Consider the following 25,478-nt stretch of genomic DNA (forward strand, 5'->3'; position numbering starts at 1 on the left):
CCGATCGAGTCATGATAGGCAAGTCAAGATGATGTTGCCTCTAACTCAGGCTGGCAGTGGTCCTGATGTTGACAAAGACGCCATGAACTACCCGTTCCACCTATTCCCACGATATCATGATCAGGCAACCTGACCCTCTTCAACATTAAAACATTAAGAAGGAGGAAGAATTGACAATGAATCAGAGCCTGCTGAGATGCGGTGACCGTAAGGAGGAGGAGGAGTGACGGCTTGACAGAAGCAGAAGGGGCCTCAGAGGTGACGCCCACACCGAGCCCGAGACGCCATTGCATTAAGTCCGTACTAAGTCCACCCTCCCCGGGCTGTCACACTCTTTTCAGTGAAGAGTCTTTTCTACATGCTAGAGCCCTCGTTATTACCTTCCGAAGCTTTGGGACAACCTACCTCGTGAGTCGTAAATTGGAGGGTTTCCTCAGGAATGCCCGTGGCTACCCCACACTTGGGTATACGTGAGAATACTATACATTGCAGAGTCTGAGTCTACCGTCTAATCCTTTATATGAATTGTACATTGTTGATCTAAGCACCCTTTTATCACAAAGCAGCCAGAACGGCATCGGCGCCGGAGACGGAGACCCCTGATCCAGGCTCGACCTGAGGAAAATCGTCAGTCACCCGACTGGCATTGCATAGCACTCGAGCAGATACTCACCGCGACGTATTTCACCTTGAGGTCGTCGAGGATGATCGCGTAGCGGTCAGTCCGGGTGCCGAAGCCAATAGCCGAGAGGTCCTTGTCAAGGCCGATCGACTTGGACCACTTGGCCTCCGGGTCCGAAAGGGCAACGATCTACACCATGGAAGTCAACCGAGCCCGGAAGAAGCGAGATCGAGAGTGGGATGAGGTACCTTGTCCTTGAGACCGACCGCGCGCGCCCAGCCGCTCATGACGAACGCGTCGTTCGCCGCGATCACGGCGATGACATCGACGCCCTTCGCCTTGAACTCGTCGTACTTCTGGAGGTAGGGGGGGAGGTGGTTGACATGGCAGGTCGGCTGTGGTGGCTGTCAGTAAGATCCGCATCGTAGACGGGGACGCGACGCACGGTAAAGGCACCGGGGACGGAGAAGAGCACGACCTTCTTGCCCTTCCACTCGTCGGTCGAGAGCTTGGTGGCTGTGAGCGGGGAGACGGTTTAGCAGCGAAAGTCGCCACGACCTGACATTCAGTACTCACGGATACCGCAGGCAGAGGCGTCTTCCAGCTCTGGAGCGTACGCGATGTACGAGAACGTGCCCGAGGGGATCGAATCGCCAACCGTGATCGTGGGGGCCATCGCGGTGAGTTCAGAGGTGCGGTAGGAGGTGGATTGGCTGGCGAGGGATGAGAAAGATGTGATGCGACTTACCTCGGTCCTAAGGGGGCATTTTAAAGCGCTGTATATACGGTCATGTGATAGGCCCCGAAGGTTAGTAAAGGGCTGTCAAGGTTTGGGGAAGAAAGCAATCACGCAGCGGGGATGACTTCTGAACCTGCAAGAACATACGATGCACCATCTGGACCTGGCGTCCTGACAAGCTGGGCGGCGTGATAATCAATCCGCCCATGCTATCGCCCTGTGTCGCGTCCGCGTCGACGTCCGGGGCATCCACAAACCAGCGGCCGATATCGTGCTCTGATTGGGACCGTGGAAAGACCGTGACTGTCTCGTAATCAAGGAGGATCGCACCATCGTGCTTCGTTTCTTGGTTCGGGCGCGTCTTCAGGCTGTAGGACCGCTTCCGCCGACGGCTCGAACGCTGATGTGTTTCTGGCGACGCATGCGCAGGATAAGTCAGACCGCACGAGACGTGGGGGATCTCTGGTCGAGGACGCTGACACGGTCACGTGATGTCATTAACAACGGCGCGCTTGGCGGGCATCGGCGTCCAGGTCAAGGCGAGATGGCGACATCGTCGTCCGATGGACGCTCGTCATCGTGCTGAGCGACCCTTCGACCGTCCGAAACCCCGAGGACGGGCAGTGCGGAAGCTGCGCTGCATGAAGCTATTATCCATTGGACCCACAAAGAGGCAGAACCCGATGCCACTGCCAGTGGGCATGCGCAGACGACGTAATGGATCTCTCATACTGTGTTCCAACAGCGTATTTAATGTCCAATAGAATTGCGACCGCATAGCAATGGCGTAAAGAGCAGTATAGAATCAGTAGTCTAGATGTGCAGTGGTACCGTGACGAATCTATGTATGCCAGAAGAGAGAAAGAATGATGCTATGATACAAAGTCTATCATGCCACGAATGCATTACGTCTACGTAGGAATAGTCATGGAGAGTACCGTAGTGGATACAGATGTCCGAGTAGTTGGGTTCCGTGTACGAGGGCCATTCAGACCTCTTGCTTCTCCTTTCCAGCCGACGCGCGAGCCTCCGCTGCCAACTCCTCCGCAATGAGTAGATCCTGAGACATAGCGCCAAAACAGTCAGTCCACCGTGAAATGAAACGCAACGTGAATATGATACTCACAGGAGACGGAGAGAATTTGCTCTTAGACCTAATGAGGGCCCCGTATTTGTAGAACAGGAAAGGACTGGGCGCGAGGAGAAGTCCGAGCAGACCGATGAGCGTGCACGCCCAATTAATGCCAAGCTGCAAGCGCGGAGAAATCGCACGTCAACAAATCGGCGTCGGCGGCTCGGTATTTATAGGACTCACATTCTCAAACATCTGCGTGGTGAACAGCGGGAAGGCCGCGCCGACGGCGGAACGCATCATCGTGCTTGCGGCGAATGCCGATGCAGTGTAGCCCAAGTAGGTGTCCACCAGATACGTCTGTCATTCATGAACAGGTAAGACGTCGTCGGCAGCCATACCAGACATTGCAACCGGACTCACCAAAAAAGAGATGAACACCATGCTCACGCTCGCGCCGATGGGGATCGTTCCCAGCGCAGGGACGTACCACGGCACGCTGGGGTAGTTGCCCGTCCACCCGAGCCAGAAGCAGCCCAGCACGAGACTCGTCCCGCCGATCATGGCGCCGAACAGCCGCTGCTCCGGCGGCGGGAACCCGCGCCACTCCTTCATGAGGCGCGGGTAGTGTGCGGTCAGCGGGATGAAGGATGCGGCGCCGATCGTGGTGCCGATACCGACGCCGATGAAGATCAGCCCGCACTCGCCGACGGTGAAGTTGCGTGTGTGGACGAAGATGACGGGAAGGGCTTCAAAGACTGCAGGAGATAGTTTTAGGTGATGATGGCAGGGCGGTGAGAGAGAAGAGACATACGTGCGTAGAGGACACCATACACAAGTGAGAGGTAGATGGTGACCAGCAACAAGATGGGCTCGATTGCCAGCATAAGGAGAGGCCGGTAGAGCGTCCGGTGCATGATGCCCTTGACTGACCAGTCCGCGCGCTCATGTTCGGCGTAGAGGTCAGCATTCTTCACAGGATCCGCTTTCCTCAGGCGCTGAGCCTATAGAATCGACATTAACGAAGGCCGACGACCTCGACACGAGCAGTCATACCTTCTGCTGCAGAAGCACCGGCGCGTAAGTCTCCGGCACCCAGATCGCGGCGACGAAGGTACAGGCGCCAGCGAAGATCATCATGATCCAGAAAACCCATCTCCAACCGAGGTAACTCGTCGTCAAGCTGTACGGGTCCATGAGCTTGACGCACTGAACGGGAAAGTATAGGTAGACTTACAAGCCGCCGATTATAGGACCAAGAACGGGTCCAATGAAGACGCCCGCAACGAACAGAGCGGTGGCAATGCCTCGTCGGATTGGATCCCAGATATCGAACATGAGCCCACCGCAGTTCGTCAGCGGTGCGACGGCGAAGAATCCGCCGAGGAACCGGGTGGCAAGCAGCGTCTCGATGTTGGTTGCCAACGCCTGTCCGAGGTGAAGGATGGTGTAGGCACCGAGGGTGAGCAGGAACAGCGGCCTGCGACCCAGCAGCTCGGACCCAGGGCCCCAGAACAGAGGTCCGATAACGTAGCCGCAGAGGAAGACTGTGGTGACGAGGTAGCCATATTCAGCAGATTTGTCGAAGGTGGCTGCGATCGTAGGACCTGCGGACGACGGGGCAGAAGAGGCGAACGTACTGTCAAAAGTGTCGTTAGAAATCGGTACGTTGAGGGAAATCAACCAAAGGAGATACATACACATTGATCGTCATGACAAGGCCGAGGAAAGTGATGAACCACCTTCGTCCGGTCGACCAGTTCTGGGGATTTTCAGGGTCATCCGGGCCGTCCCAGTCAACTTGATTCGGGTCAATCTTCTCGTCAACAACTGAAGGCACATATGGGGCTGTCTTGGGTACAGGATCCTCGGGGACATCACCGCCATACTGCTCTGCGCGCCGTTCCTCCCGTCTAGCCTCTTCTTCCACCCGTGTGGGATGGAAGGCAGAAGGCTCGCAGAACGTGCTGGTCGAGGAAGCAGGCGTTAAGACTCCGGACATGGTCTTAATGCGGACCGCGCACTGGCGAGCACTGGCAGGAGCGGGGATGGAACAGCGGGGCGGCCCCGCATTTTCCGTCGCTCTTTTATATCCGCGCTATCGTGTTGAGAATGACAGTTGCGGCCGTCTCCAAGCCCTCCGCACACTCGATATTGCGAGCTAATCAGTGGCCCGGCATCGGGACGGAGGAGTGTAATCGTGGTCCAGGTCGTGGTAGCCGGCGCGGCACACCGGATCTTGCATGAAAATGCATGAAAAAAAGTCAAAAGTGTCCCCACATTTGTTCGTGTCCTTCGTGTCCTGCTTGTTGCGACACTTCTCGTCCACGAACGGCGCAATCGCCATGTCCTTGCCATCTATTCCTGCAACTGTGTCGTCAGCCAGTGTCCTGGAGGAGGAGGTGCTCCGGCCATAACAGTATGTGCCACATGAAAATCGTCGAACAGACCGGTCCACGTTTAACCGGTCCCTAAGTATGTCAGGTCAGTGTGTTATCATGATCGCCGAAGCAATCGCCGGGGTGTTGAGTAAAGGCACCATTGATACAATGACACAGGACACCGTACGTGTTCTGTGAGCCCGCAGAGATTCCACCTGAAATGAAGACTAAACCATTCCCTGCGCTCTCAGGCTCTTCGTCTGAAGATCTGCATGCAACGGAGAACGGAGAATTGGAATGTCGCCCAGCGGATGTTTGCGAAGCCTGCGGCGGCTTGCATCCGGGACCGCGCCACAGCCCGCCGATCTGGAGATCCGCCCGAGGGTTCTCCAGATTTGGAAATGTTAAATGAGCCCGACGCTGGCTTCTTTCTGGATGACAAATCACAACCGGCCGGAAGCCAGCCAATCAACGAGCATCGCCGGTCACCAGCCTGCGCAGGCCTTGCAAGTCCATATAAGTCCATTTGCCAAAGCCAAAACTGGTACGCGAAGAAAGACTCAGCGCCCAGTTTCTATAAGACAATGCTGAAAGGCCCCTACCAGCGGCGTTACGGATTACGAGTCGACATCGGGAGACTGCTTGCACAGCTAGAAGGTCGCAAAGCCATGAAGACGAACATCAGATGTTTTCTCTTCAGGTTTAACATGCTACCAACAATGTACACACTATTTCGCTACAATCGTTGCACTGAGGATACAAAAAAGCAGTGACACTCGACGGCCATCATCTATCAATGGCCATTCACGCAGAACGGCCGCCCAAGAACTTACACGAGGCTAGCATACATGCTATAGCCAGTCCCTCTAATCGTGATTCGTGTTCATCTTCCGGTAAGCTTTCACCCATCCTCAAGCGTAGCCGAACGATTCGACGTGAAGGATCACATCTGCTCCGCCCTTCAGTGTCTCGGAGGGGCCGGAGACGGGGAACCGCAGCGCAGCGCGACAAGCGCGGGCAATGGCCTGAGAACCGCAGACTACACGACACGAACAGTCAGCCCATAGCCCGGAAAAGGGAAATTGTAAGTCAACGCACCGGTTACGGACATACGACCCGTGGTAACCGAGACCTCGTCGCGGAGGATGCTGCGCAGATCCGGGCGACCAGTGTGCAACGAGACCGCGGTGAATTCGGACAGAGACGGCGTAGGCGTGTCCTTTTCCTGGCTACTGCCGGAGCCTTCGTGAACCGAGTCGTCGTCGTATGCCTTCTCGCTCGTCACGGGAGGCTCGCCGGCTGTGACATAGATCTGGATGGAGATCTTAAGGGTCGGCGGAGCGAGCTCCAGCGCCTGCTTCAGTGCCTTGGAGATCCACTCGACGTGGCCTGTGGAGGATGTTAGGCGCATCAAACGACAAAGACGATTGCAACGCACTCTGATCGCGGATAGCCCAGATGAAGACAATCTTGGTGCATCTACTCTTGCCGGCACGAACATCGCTGAAAGGACGTCAATGATGAGCAGCGCTTGAAGTAGTAGCTCGCATGGTATTTACTTCACAATACCCAAGAGAGTGGGCAGCGTAAATGTCACGCCCGAGCCACCTGTTCATCAGGCATCAGAACCGAGGCCCCCGCGACTATGCTGGGTTTGACTTACCAGAGACAAGTACGGCGGTATCGTCGCTCGTCAGATCCGGAGTGAAGCCATACGGGCCTTCGACGAGCACCTTCACCTTCTTGCCCGACTCAGCCACCTTCGCGAGGCGCTTCGTGAAGCCATCGCGAACGTTGATCAAGAACACGAGTTCGTTCCAGTACGGTGCGTGCTCGCCCAGCACGTGCGCAGTATCGTGGCCCTCGATGCTGGAAATCGTAAACGGGTGGGACTCGGTCGGCAGCAACGAAACCGTGGGCATGACCAGATACGCCGTCTGCGCGGGGCTCCAATGGAAGTGCGCCGGTCGTGCGATGCGCACACGGAGGAAGTGGGGAGAGAGGAGCTCGACGGTGGCGTCGAGGTGCGCCCGCTTGCCTGACCACGAGAAGTAGAGGTGGTTGGCCCAGATGACGCGCAGGACCCTGATAAAACGGTCGAGGGCCCAGACGAGGAAGGACGGCCAGACGTATGCCCCCAACTGCTCCACGTCTGCGTGGAAGTAACCGCCAATGAGGAATACGCTGGGTGAGACGTCAGCGAACGTGAGAAGAATGTGTGGCCAAGCGAAATACTCACCCGATCATGAGGAAGTGGGTGATGAAGAAGAACTCGTAGGCATTACTCCTTATGGGTCGAATGGACAGGATGCATAGGACGGTCAGAGAAATCACTGCCGCCAAGCCCGCGGGAATGAAGTAGGACGGCTGGCGAGCCCAGTTCAGACTGCGAATATGATAGGTCAGTACACGGGCTAACCAAATGACATGCATGTATGACACACTCGTAAAGCTGTGACCGCGCTATCAGACATGTGAATGAAGAGCAGTTCATAACGAGCTCACCTTGTTGCCCGAGTGCACCCATAGCAAGGCGCAGACGACACGGGCCGTCATGCGATGAACATAGTTCAGCTATGAACCCCGTGAGTGGCAAGATTATGACGCAGTGGTATCGTGCGTACCTTGTCATAGCCAATGCCCGTTATGACTGAGAAACCTTCAGTTAGGTACTCCTGCATGAAGACTTGCGGCAACTCACGAGACACCACATTGTTTTTCGTTCCCAGGGCAGTGACCAGAGGAAGCTGGGCAGCGGCGATAGCGCCTGCCCTGTTTCCCCAGTAGGCAATGTCATATTTCTCGCCTTCGAGGTCCGTAGCTGAGGCATCATGGTAAGCGCGATCATCGAGCGAGTTAGAGCGTGACTTACTATTGATGAACTCCCAGATGAAGAGTGCAATGAAGTAGGCGCACGACACGAACACCTCTGCCATGTTGAGCGTGTACGAGCTGCCAATCTCGAGCGTCCATCGGAAAAGGATGACCCTGTACGCGTTGACAAGGGCACGGGGAATGTTCCGCACGGTGAAACGACCGTTCGAGGTGTCAGTACCAGCCTCCGTGTCGGTGCGGGCCCTCCTCTTCGAGAGCTTGTTCACAGCCCAAGAGCCGAACTGGAAGATCGCCACCAAGAAAATGAAGCAAGCAACAAAGTACCAGACCTCCCTCGGATACCCCTTGGCTCTGGCGAGCCTCAGAGCCTTGTCGGGTGAGACCGCCTTCAACAGACTACTACTGCCGCCGGAGGAGGACCCACTCGTGCTCGTGGCGGCGGACCTTGCACCGAAAGCGGGAGAATGACTACCGTGATCCATCGCGTACAGCGGTCAGAAGACGAAGACCAGACCGGCGTTTAAGCTTCAAGGGTCGAAGGTCCTTCGAGGACGAGGGGCGGAAGCGGGGATCCCTGCGTAGTCTGAGTCTGTTGCGAGCGCCTTATATGTTTGGTGGAATGTGTTTCGCGGAAACGGAGAAGTCCCGGGGGACTGGTCCCGTCAGAGAAAGGCAGCGCACCGGAGCATCTGGTGCCAAGTCAAGCGATGCGGTCAAAATGCACGTTGCGAAGAACCTGGTTATGACGCGCAACAACTGGTGAGGAACGGCCTGGGTCAGCTAGAGCGGAAACCAATGAGAATGGAGAATCAGTTCTTCCCACCCCATCTCTCATTCTCGATCTCATACATATGAGTGTGGAATTCTCCGAAGCTTGTTCAACGCGATCATTGCCGGATTCATTCAGCGCCGTCCCACCCTTGTCCGCCGGGTCTCAGAGCTACTACCAAGTCGCATGCAGCATGAGAGGATCTCCCATACATGGGAAGGGGGGGCCTCAGTTGATTTCAGGACATGCGGGAGCGGCGTTAGATGATTCGCACCTCGCCCAGCATTTGGGTAGCTGATTCAGAAGGCACTATGGGAACACGTCGCTGGGGTCCTCGGTCGCGACTTCCCTTAGCCTTGGCTGATTGCATCTCGCGCGTTCGCAGGTGGTACGGATGCCTGTCCGAAGGACAAATGGTGCGTCGTCGGGATGTTTTACACTAGAAGATCTAATCAGCCTGCTTGGCGCAATCTTATCAGATAATGCGCTTGCCTTTTCTCCGCTTATCAGATAACGGCGCCACTCTAGATCAGGTCGCCCGCATGGACCATCCTTGATCCCCGCCGGCTGGCTCCCAACAGCTCCCAACTGGCTCCCATAAGTGGTTTTCGCGGACGCAGTCCTGCGCAATGTGAACGGCGGGCTCGTCGGATGACCGGGTTTGTCCATATAGCGGCCGACACGCGATGCGCAATTCGCGCAGCCGGTTGCCTCAAAGTACGAGACCCGGCGTCGTGGTGACTGTGAGAATATACTCCAGCTGCATGTGCAACTGAGGTGAGAATGAACTTGGAATGAACCGTGCTCTGTACCATATGAAAGCCGACTGTACCTGACGTTCCGACAGATTGGTTTCCATCATGTTGCGACTGCGTTCCATACGAGCGTGTGTGGGGCTCGATTCACGCGCGACGCGTGGGAGTATGCGAGGCAGGATCTCGGGCTTGTCTTGTCCAGGACCCCAGGTTTACCGGTTGCAGATTCGCTGCAACTTACATGGAGTATGTCCTGGACCGGCTGTCATTGTTGCTGTACATGTGAGATGAATGGCGTGCAAGATAGTTTGTCATCTGAGACGTCGGAATCGTCAGGACCATCCTGCAGAATCGTTGATGTCAGGGGATGAGCTGCGGCACAAAAACAGTTCGCAGCACACGAAGACAACCGCCACATACATATCGTCCGTCGAAGTGATAGGAACTGTATAACCTGAGGTACCTGGTGTGTATCCGGGACTCTTCATGAGAAGCCTGAAGGAGTATCTACGACGGCGTTGTCAGCTCGTTCCTAGTACAATCAACTGAATTACATGTCACCTCTACAGCTCACACAGAGCAGTGTCTGTTCGGTCAACAGATCTGTTCCACACTTACCTCCGGCCCATCTAGGTTGGGAGGCGACTGTGTTGCTGAGAGGCGGGATGCATCAGCAACCCATTATTTCTTCCTAAGCGGGTCACGTTCAGAATGGTAGTCAATGCATTTGTTCTCGATGCTCACCTCACTAAGCACCGAGCTTTGCAGTCCCGCCGGCTCATACTCGCCTTGATGCTCAGTTTCTTTCCCATATACATCTGAAAATCAAATTGTCCAGTCTATAATAGCAGTCGCTCTGAAGACGCATCCGAATGCGGAGTCAGTAGTGACAGCCGTGTAAGCCGCAGGCGACTCACGACGATGAGAACGGTGCCACCATGGACGGGGGGTCGGCGTCCCCGGGCTCGGAGACATCAGGCACCGCGTTGTTCGTGCGAGATTGAAGCGGCAGCGGGTAAGTACACTACCATTCTCCAATCACAAGCTCAGCCATGCGTGGTGGATTAGACTCTGCTCTCACACGCACCTGCGTTGCGGTCCCGATAGGCTTTTCTTCCAGTTTAGTCTGATCTAACCTGTGGGTGCTATCTTTGCATCCATCTTACACCACTGTGGGACAATCATCCATTATCCTGGCGCCGAATTCCGAGGCTGAAGCATGGAGGATCGGGGCCTAAGTTACGAGACCAGCAAACCCCCATAATCGAACGAGAGGACATGGATACCTTCAGTGACGTCCGCGCTACCACAACTCGTCGGAAACCATGCTTCCGGGATGATCGCAACTGGCAAGAAGCCCTTTACGACGGCTCTGGCTTCTAGCTCGCTGTTCCTTGACGTTGTGCCTGCGGATGCTCTACCGGGACCAGCCCCGTGTACTGGACGCTTTCAGGGTAATGCCTTCAGCACACAACGTTAACTCTGCACGATCGCCCTGGATATAAGCGACGTCTAACTGCATTCGTCAACACAATGGGCACTCCTGGCGGTCCTGGCGCGCATCTAGGGGGGTCAGGTACGCAACACTGCGTCATATCCTTCTTTCAGGGCTAGTTGCCCTTCCACGGCAACTGCGAGGAGAGTGCGTAACAGGGCTGTCAGGGGATCATCCTTAGCACAGTCCGCTCGGGACCGAAAGCTCGACCGCAGTCGCTGCCCTTGGCGCACTAGAGGCTGTCGGCGGCAGCGACTGCACGGCGAATGACGATGCGTCTATTCTGAGTGCCCAGCCGTTCGTGGCGGGATCGGAGAGGTTAGCGATGTCCAGGCGTGCGCCCCCCCCCCCCCCCCCCGAAGCAAATGGTGTGGCGCAGACCCGACCGACGTCAATGGGGGTCGAATGATGACGCCCTCATTCCCGACGCGCAGGAGTGCGCTATGAATATGGCGACGTACCGCTACCACTGCGTCGACCTAGCGCCAAGGGCGATGATGATCGCCTTTCATTCGCGTACCCCGAGCCTAGTCTATTCCTGTGAAGCGATCGATGGCGTAACGCTGCTTGACGCAGGGAACGCACTTTCATCAGTAGGTTGAAACCGACAGCAGGCCATTCGTTCACTCACCAGTCACTTGTGTAGAGACGTAAAGTGCCAAGTCTCTTGGGTAACCGAAGCCCGCTATACTCGGATAGAGCACAAGGTGTCGAAGTCTCAGCTGTCCAATGAATGTATTCATATTGTGTAGAGACCGACCTCGATTCTCGCAATGTCATTTGTGGCCAACAACCCTCCGTCATAGATAATGGGCATCTGTCGGAGGACAGCCCTTGTATCAGTCGACGCCGCACGCCAGTGCCAATGTTAAGGAGATCGCTAGCCATGAAGCATCGCGGTCCCGGAGGACGGTTATCCAATCGCAATAGGACGTATACGCCATCCACAGGAGCAGATACGAGAGGTTTTCAGAAGCAGTCTCGTCGCTATCGAGCGAGTCCATCTCCCTCCAGTGCATTAGCAATCGACTAACTCTGGCGGGTGCCGAACGGTAGGGCGACTGAAGACACTTCGGGTTATTGAGACGCTCTCAGCATCAACATCACCGCTCACCTGCTCATGTGTACACGATGCTCCGCTGCATTCAGCCTAGGAGCACGTGTACCACGGTTGTCTGTACTGAGTGGCGGAGAGCGAGATCCTCGGATGAAAGAACACCTAAATTCGATGAATCTCGCGCACCAGCAGCGACACGTGCGAGTAAATACCTCAGCGGCGTAGCAACATCTACGCATTAAGAAGATTTTCGTACTTATCCTCGCGATTACTCCGGCTACGGCTGAGGACTGCTGCTACGTGGGACCAATGACAGGCGTTGTATTGCGAATGAGTATATGCTATCGCGATAATTCACATCAGTGAGACAGCTTGATGCGACAACGACTGCATGTCCACTTACCAAGGAACCCAAAGAGACAATGAACCCTAAGAAACGAACATAACAGGCACAGCATAGACACGGGCATAGATGACGAGATAGCTACCCCTGGACCGTTGGCGTAGCAGGTTCGCCTCCGCCAGGTGTCCCATCCGGTGTGTGATCGCCGCCGTCGCCCAGAACCTCCTCGAGCTCTTCCTCTTCGTCACTATCATTGCTCTGGTCCCCATCCGGCGTATCCCCGCCCTCCCTGTCGACGCTCATCCGCTCGTGCGCCTGCCCATCGGGAGCCAGACCGCCGTGCGGAATCCACTCAATCTCCTCCGGCTCCTCCTGGTCAACCTCGACGCGCGCCTTCCAGTCGTACTTCTCACGGAGCATCGCGACTGCGCGCACCGCACGGTCGATCCGCTCGTCGTGCTCGACGCGGATCTGCTCGCACTCCCGCAGGACGTCGTCGTACTCTGTGCGCTTTGCATATGGCCCTGTGCCACGTCCGTTCTGTGTCATGACGCCAAGAGAACCTTTCGTCTCCATGTGCTCCGCGAGGTGGCGTACAATGTCGGTTTCTAGCTTGAGCACGTCTGTTGTCTGCTGGTTGCGCAGGAGGGGGATGAGCTCGTTGTCCATCTGGGAATCCGTCATAGGGATGCTAGAATGTAGCGCAAGTTTCTCGTAGACATTCCCGGGCGCGGACGAGCTACCAGATGCGGAGGAGTGAAGCGGGCCCAGCAGGGAGTGGGACAGGTTATGCGACTGAGACAGCAAGATGGTATACTTTGACAGGATCTCCGGCCACGCAGGCATGTATCCCCCCATGTCCAACGTACGCTGGAGTAGCTGGATGGATTCCACCATCTGGTTGGCCTTGAACCTGAGAGATTCAAGGTGTGCGATGGGCAACGAGGATGGGTCGAAACCCAGTTGCGGATTTGGTGTTGCCGCGCCAGCAACCTTATAATCTCGTATCAGAAACTCAGTATATCAAGCAACAACGCTCCTTACTTGAGATGGGTTTGCCATGGTGGCTGGAGGACAAAGGCAAAGCCGGGCCTGGACGCCACAGACGCGAGAGACGGGACATACCATTTGGGGAAAGTTTGATGGGGCTCTTGCACAACAAGCACAAGCAATGCCGTCCGTGTCAAGACTCAACGCGCCGTCGCTCAGTCGCGTCCCAGCACATCTCTTTCTCTGGCTCATACCTCTCGTCTTCGTCTCTGCTATGTTCTCTCAGCTGGCCCAGCGCATAGCCCACCGCACGATCCGCGCCACGGTCACGCGCCACGGTAGCGCAGGATCTATCTCCGTGACGCGCCTGCAGGTCCCGACGCGTTCGTTCATATCGTCCTCGTCTTCGCTCTTGGCCGCCGAGTCGTCCAAAAGTAAAGCGGAAGCTGTGAAACAAAGGAGAGAACCCAAGGCAGCCGCAAAGCCGTCAAAGCCGAAGAAAAGCGTGGGCCGCCCACCCAAGAGAGCTAAGCCACCCATTGGTGCGCTCCCACGTCTTTAACTCCATTCACCCTCCCATCATGACGTTTATGCAAACAGTCAAACGACTGACCAAGAAAGACATGCCGCCTAAACAGCCCGCCAACCCTTACCTCTTATTCTTTATAGAATATGGTCGGACCGAGCTGAAGACCCCCACTCTCGCTGCGCAGCGCCAGCTGGCCATAGCTGCCGCAAAGGCGTGGAAGGCTATGGACGATGCTGAACGTCAGGTCTGTGCATCTGTTCGAACCGCCATTGCATTATTGAGTATCGTGGTCGCAGGTGTACAAAGATCGCTATGCCGAGTTGTGGGTAGATTACAAGAAACGCCTTCAGGAGTACTTCGACAAGACCGACGGGGAGACCCTCAAAAGAGTGAAGCTTAAGCTGAAGGCCAGTCATCGTGCCGTTCCGAGGGACGCGAAGCGTCCACACCGGCCCGGAGCCTCTTGGACGATGTAGGGAATATCTGTTGATATGCCAACCGCTAGTTGCTCACGGTGTCCCTAGGTTCATCCAGGAGCAGACCAAGACTATTGGTCCCGCGCCCCCGGGCGTGAAGGGTGTCCTGCATAACACCAAGATATTGGCAGAGAGATGGCGTGCGCTGACTCCGGAGGAGCGAGCCGTATGTCATGTTCGTCAAGCCAAAGCCCGTAATGCTGACGTCCTCCTGTGCCATAGCCTTATGACGAGCGCTATAAGCAACTGTTGGAAGAATACTATTCAAAGTACAACAAATCGCCCCAGAAGCGACGGATCGCTTCCGAGTAACGAAGCGACTACTTCGCATTGCGAATGCGAGCGGAGTTTTGTATGTCAGGATAGTGGCACTTATGATCTTCCCTGCGGGATACAGGCTCTCCGTACAACTCGCGTGTTAATACGAGGTGCAACTTCACATGCTCTCTGCTTCTCCACTCCTTTATCTCCTCTTATCCCGCTGATGACAGACTACGCTCTGCCCATTCGTGCTTTGTGCCTTTGTACAATATATCAGTTATAGTTCGTACCTCCGACATTTGAGTCTTGATTTCATCAGCTCGGATTTGATTAGGAACGTCGGATTAACCAGATCCCGCAAGCATGCAGCCGCCGAACACGGGCATAAATCGAGGTATATGCATGGTTGTAAGAATGGCAAGTTCGGGCAACAAAATGAGCGACAGCGAGTTGATTGGGAATATCACCAAGGGTATACTGTATCATGGATGTCAAAGTAGTAGCACCAGAAGGTAAAACCGAATTAAGGATTAGAAATAGCGAAAGTCGTGTCCCATAATCCCAAGCTCCTACAACGTTCCCACAGTGCATGATAGTCGTGAACGTACATAACAACAGCTACAGGCGGTGGCCCGGCACAGCCCAGAATATCATGGTCAGGGCCACCGTGCAGGCCGCGACGAGCGTGGAGACCCACAGCGCCCGCCCGACCAAAAGCTTCTTCACGTACGGCTCGCGAATGCGGAGCGTGCGGAAAGGGGTGGACTCAGATTGTCCCAAGAAGACAAGGATGGGGTCCAATTCGTACTGGTGTGAAACGAGGAAGAGAATGGCGACGGCATATGGGAGGAAAAGCTGTCGATCTCTGTCAGCGCCAAGGACTCATCAGGCACGCTGAACACGGCACTCACGAAGAAACGCTTCGACTTGGGCTGCACGTCCAGGAATATGAGAGAAAAGCCGACGGCGAGTCCGACCCAGAGGACGATGAGCCCGACGATGAGCCGCACGAGCGCGGACACGGGCGTGAGGTTCCCGAACGCCTTCGCGCGCAGGAATCGCGGAAACGCGTCCTGCTCCATCGCGCGGAAACAGTATTCCTTTTGCGCGTGGAACATGTCGGGGATTTGCGCCATCAGGCTCATCTCGTTCGCCGTCTTCGGCTCGTGGTTGCTGTTGAGCGGGAAAGTGTGGACCCGCAGCGCGGGCGGCAGGTAGATCTCGTGGTTCTCCGTCGAGCCCACCGTCCCCGCGGGCGACAGGTAGCGGAAGTAGATCCGCTCTGCGGACGCGATGAGGTCGAGGCGCGTGATGGCGGCCGAGCGTGGGATGATCGTCGGTGCCCGCGACGCGCGGCGCATGTTGAACAGCGTCGGTGTCCGCCCCGAGAGCGAGAACGGCGTCGTCGAGCGCGGCGGCTCCGACGCGACCGCCGTGTGCGTCCCGGGCGAAGTCGACATGATGCGAGGGCTCGGGCTCCGTCCAGCCTTCTCGTTGTCCACCGTTGCTAGGTTCTGCCTGTCCTGGTCCGACATGAGGTCTTGGGTGCTCGCCGTGCTACGTTTGGTGCCCATGTGCGGGTTCATACCCACTACGGTGCCGTAGATCGAACCGCGCCTGCGAGCGTAGTCCCAGTACTCGGGCCAGTCCTCCTTGATCGTTCGCCCCGACTTGCGCACGTCCTTGAAATACGCGCGACACAAGTTCTCGTGCTGCTGCACGTCCAGCCAGAAGTCGAGGACGTCTTCTGCGCCTTCCCGCTGCAAGAATAAACTGCGGGGTGGGATATGAAGGCACAGCGAAGCCCATCGCGGCGAAGCACTCACTAAAACATGAAGAGGTCCACAGGCGGTCGCGTCCGTCGCGACAGCACCTCTGTGAAGGACGGCAGCCTATTTCTCCGACTCTCCACTCCATCATCCCGACGATGTTCGTCGTCCATCGCTGTCCCCTCGAGAGCCTTGCGGTTGCCTGGTGCGTCCGGTCTCCAACCAAATGCTCGGTCAAGATGGTGTCAGGGATCTGACTGCAGAATGTGGTCAAGACGCAAGATTGGGGGAATCCAGGGGCTTGCGCAGCATAGGACGGAGCAAAGACGCGTGGGGGTTGCGTGCAACCTCGAGTTCGCCGTGCCCAACGACGTGCGACCGGTGTGACCGAGTGTGACACCTGTGTTCAGCCTGAGGAGCGATGCAGTGTGACAGTAACGGCCTTCGTTACGTCACGTCGTCTGTCTTGAACCTATCATTGTTCAATTCTTTCTTATACTTACATATGGCCTACATGGGCTTATTAATGAGATCAACCGGAGACTGTATGTCCAGTGCGACAGCACAGGAGAGCCAGAGGACCGGTGAAGAACAGTTCACAAGACTCCCTTCAACTTTGTCTGTGACCCATGTGATCTCTGAAACTGTGACTTGTTTTGCCAGCGTCACGCTCATACTGCCATAACAGGTAAGTCGGCAACGATCACGCTGTCCGGGTCGTCCGAGTCGCTGCCAGTGCCAGGCCTCCAAGTCGAACTCAATCTGCCATGTCGTTCGCCAAAGCATTGTCGCCTGCACTGCGGGAAGTTCGTATTCTCTGCTGCCAGACAGGCGCAGGCTCAGCGGGGACAAGGTCAGTGACGGGACTGCTCGGATTCATTCTGCAATTCATCTCGTGGCAATAGGCAGTTTATTGCTTCAACATACCCGACTCTGAAACAACACAACCCTGACTTGCCTATCATGATTCGGGAAGCGAAGGGCACGCCTGCACGGGTGTTTGCGCGATTCGGTGCGTTCTGTGAACCCTGAGACCTCGCGCCACCAGCTGAATCTGACTCTGTAGAACGGGGTGTGGAGAAGCACGTCGAGGTGGACAACCTCTCGGAGAAGGACGTCGCATCGAGAATAGCGCAGCTCCTGAGCCTATCATGAACGGCCAGACCCCTCTAGACGTGGTCGCGCTTTCTGTATAACAGTCCCGGACACCGTGCCCTGTCACGTCGAATATGAACATCTGCACGGATGAGTCTCTCACTTGTGGGGGACAGGTGTGTGTCATATATACAAATCTGCGACCACTGCTACGCGTGTCAAGACGAACGTCAGCGGGCCAGGGATCCTTCGGACGCGTGCGGAATTAGCATCCACTGGCAGCCCCCAGACTCGACGGACGTTCAAGTCACACTGAAACCTCCTGTTCTGTATGCACGCAAAAGCACCCGACGTTGGATCACCCGTTCATGGTCTAGGAGCTTGCGGCGAGGTGCCCGAGCACTTCCGAAGCATAACTACAGCGAGAACCCCGCTAGACAAACAACTGCCATTCAATCTTGTCTGTCCAAAGACTTGTACGTCACAGCTGTAGGACTGACAGCTATACTAACAGAGGCGACTTGGGGAGTCGAGTGATGGTCTGAGTCTTACTTTTGGTTTGGTCGTAGACGGTGCGCACGACTAGGCGGGCAGTTACCTGTATACCTCTCGCTCCACATACCGGTTGCATCACTTCGCTTAATGGCCCGAAGGCGGCACAAGAGGTTTGCCTGCATAGCGACAAAGCGGTGCCATGATAGGAGAGAATTCGCGAGAACGGTGCGCCTACATTCAAATCCACCTACACCCACCAACTGAGGCTAGCATAGTATCTATCGAAGTGCTCACGACCCATATGCCATTGCATATCACATCAGTCAACGAGAAAACTACACGTCTAGTCACTTTAGCCTTCGGCGCGTCTTGGCTTCCCTCCCCTCTACCTGTTCGGTGGAGGAGGTACTGGACTCCAGGATCACGATGAGATGCGCGCCCGGACGGTCTGACTCGGCACCAAGCAGTACGTTGGCCCGGCAGACCGCCCGCCCTGGAGACTACGACAACTACGAGAAGCCTAACGGCGCTGCCCAAGTCCATATACCTCGAACAATGCCGGCGCCCCGTCACGACGGTATTTCGCTAGGCGATGACACTGCCCGGGTAGCTCGCAGAGTACTAGCTGGCGCGCACGTCGCTTCTGAAGGGCGATGCACGTTACCACCCGAAGTGATTCCGCCAGCCAAACTACCTGGAGGATCTCGAGCGTGGATCCGGCTCAACTTGCGGAGCAGGGTCATAGTCAGTGCATGGACGTACGAAGTATGAAGACAGATGACTCACAACGACCGAACCCAGACGCCGTACCGCACCCGTAGCGGAGATGGTGGTGGAGGGGGGAAGAGTGACTGACGGTGGGACGTGGCCAGATGCGATGTTTATACGATTGGCGAGTAAGGCTGACGGTGGGGAGAGCACAGCCTTCCGGGGGACAACTCGAACCATGTCAGCCTCGCTGTCTGGAACGTCGCTGCAGTCTTCGCGATCGAACATAGCCCATTTGGCGTCACCGGCTCTCGATCACGCCGGAAGTCGGCCAATAATAACCAGAACTTGGCCTCCGACGGCTGCGGCTGACGAGGAAGGAGTACTTGGAGGAGTGGATAGAAAGGAGCGGAGCAGATAGAGCAACCAACGAAGTATCCAGTCTGAAGAATAGTACGCCTCATAACATTTCCACTGAACTAGCTAACCACGTAAGGCATACAAGGTGCGCTATATTCTATATACAACAGTCTTTGGCGCGTCTTAGCTTCCTCCCCTGCTCCATGAGCGAAGGAAGTACTAGACCCTGGGATCACGGTGAGATGCGCGCCCGGACGGTCCTCGCCCGACATCGTCAGGATGACCGCCCGCCCCAGAGAACTACACTACCTACAGGCAACTACAGAGTACACTAACGAGGAAGCCAACAAGACCGCGCAAACCCAGCAACGCTGACGCCCCGTCACAACGGTATTTCGCTAGGCGATAGCGCTGCCTGGGTTGCAAGTCCACACTGGCCACCGTCTACCGACGCCTCCCTCGCGAATGGAACGCGGTGGGACGGCGCCGGCAGACGATGGTCAGCATGGATGGTCTTGGGTTGGCGAGGGTTCGAGCCTGCGGGACAGCAGCAAACTCAGCGACGCCCCGTCACAACGGTATTTTCCTAGGCGCTGCGATCATCCCACTGCCCACGCACCTAGTGTGATGACTGTCAGTGCACGGACTCATAGAGGAAGGTGAAGGAGACTTACAAAGACAAGACCCCGTCGCCGCACCCCTTTCACCAGGGGAAGATGGGGGAGAGGAAGAGAGGGGAACTGGCGGTAGGACGCCGCTGGGTGGGATATTTATATGGTGAGCGAGCGAGGCTGGCAGCGAGGAAGCGGTTCTGGTCAGCCCCAACTCGAACCGTGTCAGCCTCGCCGTCCGGCATGTACGATCGAACATAACCTGGCTCCACCGGCATTCAATCGCGCTGGACGAATGATTATTGCGATTCCAATCCGCGGGGGAAACGTCGCCTCACTCAGGCGTTCAGCAGCATGGCCATGCGTATGGGCGCAGTGGCCGTGCAACATCATGAGTTAGGAATGGCATGCTTACAAGTCTACAGTACTGCCGAAGAGCGGCGACGTACGTTGTTTCACGAAACATGACGAACGACACTGGAATACGTTGCCGGTTCGTTCACTATGACTCGCTATGTATACTACAGCAGCGTCGGTGTGGGTGGTTGCGCAAGTATTGTGACGTCGTGACCGCGGGGCCAGCCCTACAAGTTTGTTGCATTCTACAAGGGCTGACAGACCCTGCAGCGCAAGACTGAGTTACTCAGAAAATAATGATATTGCTGGTTCATGAATCCCTCCACCCTTGTATGCGAAACGTACAGCAGCAAGAGATACAGATAGAAAGTCGTTAGAAAACGTCGTGAAGACAAAACGTGTACTACGCCCACGGATTCTCGTCGTCGAGAATCTCCGGGCTGTAGATGACAGGTCTCGCATATGGCGGCGGCGTCTCAGCCTTCGCCACCGTCACCTCCTCGATAACTCGCTCCTCCGTGTTCAGCACACTATCCGCATCCTCGCCCACCTCGAAGATAGGGTCATCCGCCACTTCGACTTCGCCCTCTTCATGACCCTGATCGCTCTCTGCGATATATCCCCTCCGGTAGACTTTGTGAAGCGCCTTGCCACGCACGGCGGGCTCGCCCTTGCGCCGCTCGTGGCTCTTCTCTTCCTCTGCTGCGTGCGGGTCCTCCACGATGAGATCCACCGCGTCAGGCGGCAACACCGGCCGCTCAGTCTCCTTTCGGGGCGATGGCGGGGGCTGCTTCGCTGCAGGACTACCGCCAGACGATCTAGAAGACGTATGTTTCACGGCTGCAGGGCGCGCAGCGGCAGGGGACGTGCCCAGTCGAGGGGACTGCGAGGCCACGCGATCGTTGCTGTTCGTCCACCGCAGCCTGACCTCGCCCATGCCGGCCTCCGGCAATCGGTCGTGCTCCCTATCGATGACCACCTCCCTGCCCGCCCTCGTCTTGCCCTTGCCCCGCGACCCATCCGAAGCGTCCGACGCGACCCGCTCGCGTACCGCACTCCGCTGGAAGTTGCCCATGGCGCCGTAGTTCTGGCGCGCATGGCCGAGCACCCGCGCGGGCCCGAGCATGGGCGAGAAGTACGCGCCGCGCTCGTCGCGGAGGATCCGCTCCTCCTCGTCCCACATCGTCTTGCGCGCCGCCTCCGAGCTCACGTCCACGCACGGGTAGTGGTAGTCCCCGAACACGTACTTCTTGCTGTATACATAGAGCGCCTCGTCCGCGTCGTCGATCTCGCCGAACGGCAGCCCGATTTCTTCGTCCTGCAGCGGCCCGTGGTCGAAGAGCCCGAGCTCCGCCTGCCCGGTGGGTGAGCGGAGGTCGGGCGCGGTGTGGACGACGTCGCGCGCTTGGTCGGCGAGAAGAGGCGCGTAGACGTCCTCGCTCTGGTCCTCCCCCGCGACGCGCTGGACGGCTCGGTTCACCGTACGCTCGACACTGCCTGCGGGGCGCGTAGTCTGCGCAGGCTGGGGAAGCCAGTATTTCTTCTTTCCTCCCTGACTGTACCGCAGCCCCGCTCGGATTCGCCTATCCCGACCGGCGCCCTGATGGATGAACCCTTCGCTGGGCTCGAAGTCGCGGTAGTCCATGCCCTCTCCGCGGAGCGTCGCCTTGACGTCCTCCACGACGTCTTTCAGCCCAAATGCGTCACGCACGGCGTAGAACACGGGCATGCGTGCGACGAACGACATGCGCGGGTCGACAAAGTCCCGCGTCGAGAACGCGTACATGTGTGCGATAGCGAAGAGCGGCATCTCGAGGCAAATGAGCGTGTCCGTGAGCCCGAGCGAGATGTGCTCGCTGTCCGTATAGGGTCCGAGCTTCTTGATCGCGCCGGCAGCCACAAAGATGGAGATGAGGATGGACTGCCAGAAGGAGAAGAACAGGATGCCCTTCACGCACAGGAACTTCGGCATCGGTCTGGGGATGCGTCAGCACGGATGCGCCGGGGGACGGATACGGGACGGACCTGAATGGTTTGAGGTCTTCGTTGACGCACATCCAAAATATTGCCAAGCAATACAGCGCCAGGCATATGCTGCAGTTGTACACGACGCTCACGTAGAGGTACCCGGAGTTTGCGCGGAGGTTGCCCTCGTTGAACTTCCCCACGAGCTTGAGAATGATAGTGACGACCGCTAGTATCGGTTTGACTTGTACATATTCTGCAAGCTCGGGTCAGAGGGGCTCCTATTGCAGACGAGCGGCACACCCACGAATCACACCGCGTTTCAGGAACAGGAACGTGTAGGGATCACTGACGTCCACCTCTCGCCAGAACAGATTCCCAGGGAAGACCGGATATTTGGGAGGGCGGCCGTGCAGGAGGATGAGGAGAGATCGCTCTCCGCCGAGATAGGCAATAAGGAGATCGAAAAAACAATAAATTACGAATGCCTGTCACAGATTGAAGGTCAGCTATGGGAACAACATGCATTCGCAGGCAGCCAGAGGTCGAGTTTCTCAGGGTGATGTGATACACACGTTCACCATAGTTGAAATTGCAACGAGACTGACCGATTTGACGATGGCGCGTGCGAACGCGAACATCGCAAACAAGTCACGTCGTGCAGTATCAGTCAACATGAGAGCAGTCTGCGCTGCGAATCAAGTTCATTGCGTGATGAGTTGCATGAGGTATTCAATGGGCTAGATCATCTCGTAGGCAGCATGAGCAAAAGACTTAGAAAGTCTTGCCTTGATGAACGTAGACATGCGATGCCTACTGACTTGGATACTAGGTAGCGAGTGCGCGAGGAACTGGAATTCAGGCTCGTCCGTTTCTGTACTCGGGACGTCCTGAAAGCGAGGTCAGGCAGTCGTTGCGCGCTTCTGCAAACTTTCTGAAAGGAATTACACCGGTATCACTTCCGCCAACTCCGGTCTATATCCGACCTTCTTTGGAAGGAGTGCTGCAAACCAGCATGGTCGCCCTCACCATCGCTAGAGATGAAAATACACGATGGATCATAGCACACGGTGGTTTCCGTCAATGTGCGTCGCAACTACACAAGGAACCGCACAGTCCGGACCTCGGAGTCTCCTCACGCTGACCTCGCCCGTCCAACACACACACACGACCTCCAGGCAGGAAACAAATCAGCAATGCTCACCTCATAGATATCTCGAACAACATCAATGAAGAAAGCGGCTTGCAGAGAGAATAACGAGATGAACGATGCGATGGCGTATATCGGGACCATGAGCATGATTCGTATAACTTGTCTAAAGAGCTATTGAGTTCCGTGGACCATCTATTCCTGCTAAGTGAGCTGACCTTTGTAGTATTGGCTTGCGATAGTTCTTCAGATGCAGACATATTGATGTCGCGGATACCGCTGTTGCAGCCACAGTCGCAAGGCCAGCAAGTAGTAGGACAGCGAAAGGTAACGAGGAGCCCGAGCCAGACCCAAGGTCAGGAAGTTTGCCAAGTCTTCGAGCGTCCATGGCGAGGAGGCGAGCCTAGCGAGACACAACTGGTCTCTCGACCTTCCGAACGCCCTCGGCCTCGGCCGCGGATTGCTGCGTACTGCGGGCGCTGGTCCTGGTATTCTGGCGCGCAAAGTGCTTGCTGAACGGTCCCGCTATTAAAACAAAGTCTTTCTGAGCCGGGCAAGCGTAGAGAAAACACAATATGAAGGTAGAGAACAAGGTGGCCTTTCGCAGCCGCCCATGGGCGGGCGATGATAGAAGTGTGACAACATTGTGTGACATGACGAGCCCGTGATTGTGACCCCACAATCCCGTGTTTCTCGGACTGAACTGGACGCCACCCCATTGGCGGCAGCCCAAGCTCAAGACCAGCTAGTCAATAGTTCATACATCGCGCGTTCTCTTCTCCGTCCACAATACCACCTATCTCACGACGACATGTCCGCATCTCAAAAGCCCCGCATTGACGACGATGACCTGGACGATCTCGACGGTACGTTTTTCGCTGACAAGCCTCGGCGATTTATCGTTAACATGCTACAGATGTTCTCGAGCAGTTCCAGCCGAAGGGAGCAGCACCGAAGCAGGCTGCTGCAGCGTCATCTAGTAGCGCAACTCCAAATCTGACGGCCTCGTCGACGGCAGCGAACACCCAGGCAAGCTCCCTCGACTCACTCGGCATGGACGAGGACTTCATGCGCGAGCTGAGCCAAGGCATGGAGTCGCTCATGCGCGAAATCGTGAGCGGTGCGGATCCCAAAGCAGACGGGGCAGGTGCAGCGGGTGCGAGCGCCGAGAGTGACCAGGACACGGACGAGAAGCAGAGGCAAGAGGCTCTCCATTCTGCCTGGGAGAAGATGCTCGCCGAGAGCATGAACGGCGCCTTGAATATGGAGGGACAGCCGGAGGGAGTCGCTGGCGCAAGCGAATCCACGAAGAGCGGGGGTGCGACTGCAGCGCCGCAAGACTCGTTTGAGGCGAGCATACGGAAAGCGATGGAGAAACTGAAGGAAAGCGAGTCCAGCTTGAAGGTACGTCCTGACGAATCACGCCGAAGCTGAGATATCATAGAGGTATAACAACAATTCGTAGGATGGTGCTGGAGGTTCCGTGGACGATCTCATGGCCCAACTAGGGGAAGGACTCGACGACATGGACCCCGGGGAGGCAGATGAGTTGCAGAAGGTCCTCGAGAACATGATGACCGAGCTCATGAGCAAGGAAATCTTGTATGAGCCGCTGAAGGAGTTGCATGACAAGGTATGCACGTCCCCACGCCCTTCAGTCAGGGAGACATGTACTCATGGAACCGCCTGTCATGCAGTTCCCAGACTATCTGAAAGAGCATGATGCTACCCTCTCCTCCGACGACAAGAAGCGATACGATGTCCAGTACTCAATCGTCAGCAAGCTCATCACGATCTTCGATGATCCCACGTACTCGGACTCGGATCCGGCGAAAGCCACGCAAGTCGTAACGCTCATGACAGAGGTGCGCATGCCATTCACGCGCTGTGTGAGGTTTCTGACGGCCATATGGTCCTGGCAGATGCAAAGCCACGGCTCGCCGCCTGCTGAGATCATGGCACCCTTGCCACCAGGCCTGGACATGGGCGCTGACGGGATGCCAAAGATGCCTGACGGGTGTATCATTGCATGAACGACATCGGCTAGGCCAGACTTCTTCGCTCGCTCTCGTTGTACCACCTTCTTTCCATGTAGCTTTAGTTGTGAGTTGGTGAAGGCATCGAAACACGTATACCATGTACATTGTATAATACCAACTGCAAATTGCAACCACGAAGACGTGGCTTTTGGAGTCCAGCGAGTGTTCAGAATCAAGTTCTCCGCATGTACCAGAAGACCTTCGCAATACCTCTACCTATCCACCCACGTCGTTTGCGGATCATTATGTTTCGAGTTCGAACATTGGTGCGCGACAGTCGTGACTCGTACCATGCGTACGCATACGGCGTGGGATGGAATGGACGTTATCATCTATCCAAGGCTAGAGAACAAGGTAGTACAACACATGGTGAGCCGTGGCACCTAGAATTACGGTCACAGTGGGATACGGTGGGGACCGCAAGAAACAACACACTAATCGTACACTTACACGGACGTTCTAGGGCAATGAGAGTGACATGAGAGAATGAATGCAGAGATGGTGGTGTGTAAGCGTGTCCGTACTACGCAGCCCAGCTGGCAGCATAAAGTGCGGAGTGATATGGATCAAGAAGGGGAAGTGAAGGACAAGGTGGGGACGCATGC

The 25,478-nt window shown here is 56.3% G+C and overlaps 9 protein-coding genes across 9 annotated transcripts; 3 read left to right on the forward strand and 6 right to left on the reverse strand.

Annotated features, from left to right (window-relative positions):
- Nucleotides 1-514: 514 nt before the first annotated feature.
- On the reverse strand, nt 515-1,371 carry C8Q71DRAFT_575798 (1-Cys peroxiredoxin isozyme). Its single transcript, XM_047919466.1, has 5 exons — nt 1,199-1,371; nt 1,068-1,138; nt 871-1,017; nt 674-811; nt 515-615 (listed from the first exon to the last, which is right to left on the reverse strand). The coding sequence occupies exons 1-5, from the start codon at nt 1,296-1,298 to the stop codon at nt 556-558; spliced, it is 516 nt and encodes a 171-aa protein (XP_047780089.1). The 5' UTR covers nt 1,299-1,371; the 3' UTR covers nt 515-555.
- Nucleotides 1,372-2,349: 978 nt separating this feature from the next.
- On the reverse strand, nt 2,350-4,435 carry C8Q71DRAFT_705807 (MFS general substrate transporter; the record flags this gene model as incomplete). The annotated part of the gene is made up of 7 exons (XM_047920462.1): nt 2,350-2,610; nt 2,677-2,793; nt 2,857-3,191; nt 3,248-3,437; nt 3,490-3,616; nt 3,671-4,072; nt 4,134-4,435. The coding sequence occupies 7 exons, from the start codon at nt 4,433-4,435 to the stop codon at nt 2,350-2,352; spliced, it is 1,734 nt and encodes a 577-aa protein (XP_047780090.1).
- Nucleotides 4,436-5,651: 1,216 nt separating this feature from the next.
- On the reverse strand, nt 5,652-8,345 carry C8Q71DRAFT_575942 (iron reductase). Its single transcript, XM_047919467.1, has 11 exons — nt 7,687-8,345; nt 7,516-7,635; nt 7,439-7,464; nt 7,320-7,388; nt 7,259-7,266; nt 7,054-7,200; nt 6,478-6,998; nt 6,374-6,422; nt 6,253-6,317; nt 5,913-6,203; nt 5,652-5,853 (listed from the first exon to the last, which is right to left on the reverse strand). The coding sequence occupies exons 1-11, from the start codon at nt 8,129-8,131 to the stop codon at nt 5,726-5,728; spliced, it is 1,869 nt and encodes a 622-aa protein (XP_047780091.1). The 5' UTR covers nt 8,132-8,345; the 3' UTR covers nt 5,652-5,725.
- Nucleotides 8,346-12,209: 3,864 nt separating this feature from the next.
- Nucleotides 12,210-13,130, reverse strand: C8Q71DRAFT_857222 (uncharacterized protein; the record flags this gene model as incomplete). The annotated part of the gene is made up of 2 exons (XM_047927386.1): nt 12,210-13,061; nt 13,113-13,130. The coding sequence occupies 2 exons, from the start codon at nt 13,128-13,130 to the stop codon at nt 12,210-12,212; spliced, it is 870 nt and encodes a 289-aa protein (XP_047780092.1).
- Nucleotides 13,131-13,639: 509 nt separating this feature from the next.
- C8Q71DRAFT_723283 (uncharacterized protein) lies at nt 13,640-14,375 on the forward strand (the record flags this gene model as incomplete). Its single annotated transcript, XM_047921577.1, has 4 exons — nt 13,640-13,831; nt 13,884-14,059; nt 14,112-14,229; nt 14,286-14,375. 4 exons carry the CDS (start codon nt 13,640-13,642, stop codon nt 14,373-14,375), a joined length of 576 nt encoding a protein of 191 aa, XP_047780093.1.
- Nucleotides 14,376-14,642: 267 nt separating this feature from the next.
- C8Q71DRAFT_755946 (RGS domain-containing protein) lies at nt 14,643-16,466 on the reverse strand. The gene is made up of 3 exons (XM_047923565.1): nt 16,151-16,466; nt 15,236-16,097; nt 14,643-15,179 (listed from the first exon to the last, which is right to left on the reverse strand). The coding sequence occupies exons 1-3, from the start codon at nt 16,264-16,266 to the stop codon at nt 14,943-14,945; spliced, it is 1,215 nt and encodes a 404-aa protein (XP_047780094.1). The 5' UTR covers nt 16,267-16,466; the 3' UTR covers nt 14,643-14,942.
- Nucleotides 16,467-16,860: 394 nt separating this feature from the next.
- Nucleotides 16,861-17,248, forward strand: C8Q71DRAFT_796382 (NDUFA2, NADH ubiquinone oxidoreductase 10.5kD subunit; the record flags this gene model as incomplete). The annotated part of the gene is made up of 3 exons (XM_047925677.1): nt 16,861-16,946; nt 16,999-17,105; nt 17,160-17,248. The coding sequence occupies 3 exons, from the start codon at nt 16,861-16,863 to the stop codon at nt 17,246-17,248; spliced, it is 282 nt and encodes a 93-aa protein (XP_047780095.1).
- Nucleotides 17,249-20,001: 2,753 nt separating this feature from the next.
- C8Q71DRAFT_755953 (organic solute transporter Ostalpha-domain-containing protein) lies at nt 20,002-23,463 on the reverse strand. The gene is made up of 5 exons (XM_047923566.1): nt 23,053-23,463; nt 22,889-23,000; nt 21,992-22,172; nt 21,745-21,940; nt 20,002-21,695 (listed from the first exon to the last, which is right to left on the reverse strand). Exons 1-5 carry the CDS (start codon nt 23,220-23,222, stop codon nt 20,123-20,125), a joined length of 2,232 nt encoding a protein of 743 aa, XP_047780096.1. The 5' UTR covers nt 23,223-23,463; the 3' UTR covers nt 20,002-20,122.
- Nucleotides 23,464-23,510: 47 nt separating this feature from the next.
- On the forward strand, nt 23,511-25,032 carry C8Q71DRAFT_755956 (Pex19-domain-containing protein). The gene is made up of 5 exons (XM_047923567.1): nt 23,511-23,700; nt 23,751-24,238; nt 24,300-24,467; nt 24,532-24,699; nt 24,757-25,032. The coding sequence occupies exons 1-5, from the start codon at nt 23,646-23,648 to the stop codon at nt 24,865-24,867; spliced, it is 990 nt and encodes a 329-aa protein (XP_047780097.1). The 5' UTR covers nt 23,511-23,645; the 3' UTR covers nt 24,868-25,032.
- Nucleotides 25,033-25,478: the final 446 nt, after the last annotated feature.

Source organism: Rhodofomes roseus (assembly GCF_022264815.1).
Source record: "Rhodofomes roseus strain CIRM-BRFM 1785 chromosome Unknown C8Q71scaffold_8, whole genome shotgun sequence".
NCBI lineage: Eukaryota > Fungi > Basidiomycota > Agaricomycetes > Polyporales > Fomitopsidaceae > Rhodofomes > Rhodofomes roseus.